Raw genomic sequence first — 4,979 nt, 5'->3', positions numbered from 1 at the left:
AAAAAAAAAGAAACAGAAAAAACAAAATAAAAAACAAAAACAACTCTAAACGCAGAGCAACAAAAGAAAACAAAAACGTTGAGAAGAGACAGAGAGAGACATGGAGGATGGGCTTCAGCGGGTACCATCTTCTAGTCTTCTCCAGAGGGTGCCTCCTCTTCCGAGCCGTCCTCCTCCTCTTCGTCTTCATCCTCCTCGTCTCCTCCTGCGGCCTCCTTTGTCGTCTTGGGGGCGGGGGAGGTCTCTTTCTTCTCTGCCTCCTCCTCCTCTTCCTCCAAGGGACTCTCGGGGTCCTCCTCTTCCTCCTCTTTGGGTGAGCTCTTCTCCAGGGCCTTGGCGCTGGGGCGCCCCTTCCCCTTTCCTTTCATTGGGCTGGGGGTCACTGAGGGGGAAAAAAGACAGTCAGTCAGTGACCATCTGATTGTTGTTTAATCCCACTACTGCATAAATATATAGTTTTAATACAAAATGACCTTCAATTCCTATCCTTACTGCCTGTGTTGCTATCGCAGCCTCTCTGTGGTTTGTTTACAGCCAGTCTGCTCCGTGTGCAGCTGTGACTAAAACCGCCTGTTTTATCATCTACGCTGGTAAATTTAGGATTTATTAGTTGGTGGTTGTTGGAACAGTGGAAAGACTAACAAAGACTGTTTTGGTGAGAATTTTGTAACTAAATGATGTTACAATGACACGCAAGGTAAAATGACTGAATGGAGTCTGGTGGCGAGCGATGGCAATATTACAGCTGTTTGTGGTTAAACAAAAGGTCACTCTGTAGGGATCCTTTCCATAATGTCAGACACTTCTAGAACAATCTGAGCCTGTAAATGGCAGAAACAAACACTTTTAGTGGACATACTTTGACCGGCACATTTGTCCCAATGGATTAATATTAGCTCACACTGTGGCCATTGCAGCCCTTTTCACAATGAACGGAGGGTTTATTTCACCCAAATAAGAGTTGGTGATTGTTGGAAAGACGGTTTTCGTGAGTGAGGTACTGTGTGAAACAATTGTTTGATCAGACAGTAGTTACACTATGTTCTGAAACAAGAGATTACATGTTAATTAGTGTGCTTTAGAGGTACTGGATTTATTCATTTCTTACTTTGGACAGAGTCAGACTAGTTATTTCTTCCCAGTTTCCAGTCTTTATGTTAAGCTAAGCTAAGTGTATCCTGGCTGGAGCGTCACATTTAACACAGGCATAAGAACTGTTATCAATCTTTTGATCTAATTTTAGAACAGAAAACAAATTTCCTAAAATGTCAAACAATCCTTTAATGCACCACATCTAACACAAAGCTGAATTTTGATAGAAAAAATGTTGACCCGAAGTTGATTACTCAAGAAAGTTATAATTCATAAAAAAGAAAAAGATTTGCATTTGAGTGAATGAAATGTCATGTTCCATGGTATAACACGCTCCTCTTTACCCTAACAAATTCTCACGGTTTTACTGAGCCTCTTAGAGATGTCCCGAGCCCATCTGGGTATATTTTAATGATTCGGCCACAATAAAACCGATCACTGAACTCCACTGTGTTTTGTCCACCGCAGCCTGCTAGTGTTGCAAAGCTGCTCTCCTTTAGCAGACAGTTCTGTTTGTGGAAAACACTGTGTGGATGTGAAAACTGATTTGGGCCCCACCACTCAGTGACTCTGAGTTTAGACACACACATTGAATCATGGATGGACCTTTTCTCTGCTTCTCATTAGCAAAGACCAGCGTGCAAAATATTCAGGGAGCAGTTTCTCACTTTTAGCCGACGCTAATAAACACGTCACCAGTTAAACCACCAGTAGATCCATCCGCTGTGCAATTAACTGGTTGGCCAAAGAACGTTTGTGAGGAAGAAGCACCACTCTGTAACACCTCTGTGCAACCACGAGTGGACTGAGTGCTTCTGTTGTCCCAACAGAGTGAGACGTCTTCTCTCACTGATCGCATCATGTCAGTTTCAGGAGTGGTATTCTCCATTTAAACTGTCATTCATATCATATTAATAATTTAAGCTTGTTAGTTTAGTAGGTTTAAACCAGGGCCTTCAGTATTTGGATCAAACAGCTCATGAAAAATGTCTCCCAGATGAGGCCTACGCCTGTTATTTCAATGTGTTGAATCAGGGCCAAAAACCTCAGGATGGAGACATCTCTAAAGTCTGCTGTCATGTAAGAAAAGATATATGAACATTTCAAACCACTGGCTTCAAACATAATTACATCTCCATTTTTCAAGAAAGGAGGTAACAGTTTTAGCATACTAGCTTGCATTCCATCAAATTGAAATTGTTACTAAACATCACAGGTGGGACAAATGTGCCTCAGTATGTCATTCCTTAGAGTTATCAGGTATAAATTCCCTTTAAAATGAATTTGGATTTAAAATGAACTGACTGAATTGCAATCTGTACTGTCGGTTGGCTGAGAGGGCAGAAACAGTGGAGTGGCAGCCTAATTATTGTTCACAACCCATAGATAAAACCTGAGAACGAGATGAGCAGCAGAACATATGAAATGTTGATTCAATCTGACACTTTAGAGTACCAGCTGCAGCCTACTTACTTTGCACCACTTTCACAAGCCACCTGATCCGCTGCTCGAGGTCGTGATTCAGAACCACTGCGTTGTTTAGCTTAAATTAGTGACACGGTTTCTGCAGGTTTCAATAGGTTCCATTCAAGACTTTTTACCTCTTTTAAAAAGACCTTTTACAGGCCATTACGAATGCAATTTAAGACGCATGTCACATTCATACTGGCAAAAAAGCCATTCTACTTTTTACCCAAAAATTGACATTGGTTAATTGTTGACTCGGTGTACTATAACATGGGCTAATTTCCGCCTCCAATAGTTTCATAACAAACTTTAAACTTTTACACTTCTAACATTGCGTTTTGTGCCATTGTAAAGCATCACTTGCAGAATTGTGTGGAAACGAGTAACATAACTGAAGAGAAAAGCAAGGTGATTTAAGTAGTGAAATAAGTAAAGATATACAGCTAATAAGGGCTAATGTATTTTCGATAGATAAATCCCAGTTGCAGCTGCAGAAGGACTGGACCTCTCACCTGTAGCCTTTAGTCGGGGTTTGGGGCTTTTCTTCTCCTTCTTCTCCGGCCGTCCTCGTCTAATCACCTTCTTGCCTCTCTTCTTGGAGTGACCATAGTCACTGTCATCATCATCCTCCACCATGAAGTCCTCATCGCTGCCGGACTCGTCGGCTAGACACAGAAACAGGCTGCATAAGACTCATTTCAACACAGATGCCCTGCTGTGCAGCAGTCTACAGAACTGTGGCACTGCTGATGAACCAACGCGAAGCCAATTTCCTGTTCTACCATAGCCTCTACAGCTTACATACAGGGGGCCTGCAGTTTGTCACCAGGTAGAATAAAGAGCAATTTCATGTTCATTTCATGAGTGATTTCTTTCTCTGATTGTTTCATTTGAATGATGTGAAGTATGTAATGTTTTACAAGAAAAGGCAAAAAGTTCAAAGAAATTAATATTCTGTAACAAAACCATCTTTTTCTTTCTTATCCCTTTAATCATCTGGGGAACCTTCAGATTAGTTGGGGATCTAAAAAAAAAACATCATTTTAGGGCTTCAGTTAATCTACCTTAAGAATCTGCAAACACCACAAACCACACATTAGACATTTCCGGCTGCTTTCTATGAACCATGTGGTTACGGCATGAGTTGCTCTGTCAGTGTACAGTTGTACATACGGTCCAGATAGGGTTCCTCTTGGTCTTCGTGCTCCTCATCCTCGCTGCCTCCATCGCCCAGCAGGATCTCCCTCTGTTTGGACACGGCCTTAGAGGCCGCCTGGCGCACCGTACGCTTTCGACTCACTTCTTTTTCATCATCGCTGTCATCTACGCAAAGGACACACAGTTGCATAATGATTCATAACAGGTAAAAAAAACGTACAGTAAACAAAGAGGGCGATATAAATTATTTTGATGTGTTTTAACACCACTGAATTACTGACCGCCCCCACTAATGGTGTAACATATTACACACTTTCATTAAGGCTATAAGAAAACTAACTGGATGTTCAGTGTGTTGGAATTTCTATCAATGTGATTCATTGTTAAGCACTTCCCTGCTGCTCTTTTTTCCAATATGTCCATCATGACAAAGCTCTTCTGGTTCTGTCTGTCTTTCTGGATCAGTTTATGCATGTGAGAGTTGGCCATGTCTGCTTTTCTGACAGTTTTAGAACAAAAGCATTGTGACACAGGCCCCCTAAATGATTATCATCATTAGACATCATCATTATGTGACATCCTAACTAATATCTTGTTTTATATGGCCATCATCTCAAACCCCAAAGTTATTCAATTTAAAATTATATAAAAGCAGCAAATCCTCACAAAGCTGTAACCAGCAAATATTTGGCACGTTTTGCTTGATAATGCTTTAAGATGAACTGATTCTAAAACTTTTTGCAGATTCACTTTCAGCCTGCTCTACTTCCCATATCAGACCTTCTTAAGGGGCTTTTCTCTGCTTTCACATTGTCCAAACTACACGTCTGATGATGCATTCCTATTATTGGTAACTTTAGATGCTCTGCACAATACAGAATTTGTATACCTAAATATAGACCATTCTAGCTCATGTTTCCTATAGCTTTGAGAGTTTGGTGAAATTGGGGAAAATTATCCTATTGGGAGCAGTCATTCTATTAACCAGGGGGTATATTCTAACAAAGCCAAGCAGGACTGGGTTACAATGCCTTTAAAAAGGCACATATACCACCATGATGTGTAATGAAAAGCCACAGTGAAGCACTGCAGGTGAGTTGTTTTTGCTGTGTAGGACATTTGAGGCCCCATACTGCCAGGTCCACTGCAATTACTGACAGTACACACATTGTTCCTGTAGAGGTTAATTATTCATTTGGCTGCTGATGAGGCAGAAATATAAAAATAGTTATTTTGGTGATTTAAAAAGGTCCAGTGTGTAA

General features: G+C 41.0%; 1 protein-coding gene across 1 annotated transcript in view; it reads right to left on the bottom strand.

Moving 5' to 3' along the window:
• nucks1a (nuclear casein kinase and cyclin-dependent kinase substrate 1a) overlaps window positions 1-4,979 on the bottom strand; it is a 16,778-nt gene continuing 11,799 nt past the window's right edge. Inside the window, exons 6-8 of the mRNA XM_035661754.1 lie at window positions 3,733-3,882; window positions 3,072-3,224; window positions 1-382 (exon numbers count right to left, since the gene is read on the bottom strand). Coding sequence (XP_035517647.1) covers window positions 132-382; window positions 3,072-3,224; window positions 3,733-3,882 — 554 coding nt within the window. The 3' untranslated portion in view covers window positions 1-131. The remainder of the gene's footprint in view (window positions 383-3,071; window positions 3,225-3,732; window positions 3,883-4,979) is intronic.

The sequence above is a fragment of the Morone saxatilis genome, unplaced genomic scaffold, assembly GCF_004916995.1.
Source record: "Morone saxatilis isolate NCDOM2014 unplaced genomic scaffold, NCSU_SB_2.0 Contig18, whole genome shotgun sequence".
Classification (NCBI taxonomy): Eukaryota; Metazoa; Chordata; class Actinopteri; family Moronidae; genus Morone; species Morone saxatilis.
This window is presented reverse-complemented; position numbering and strand designations above follow the sequence as displayed.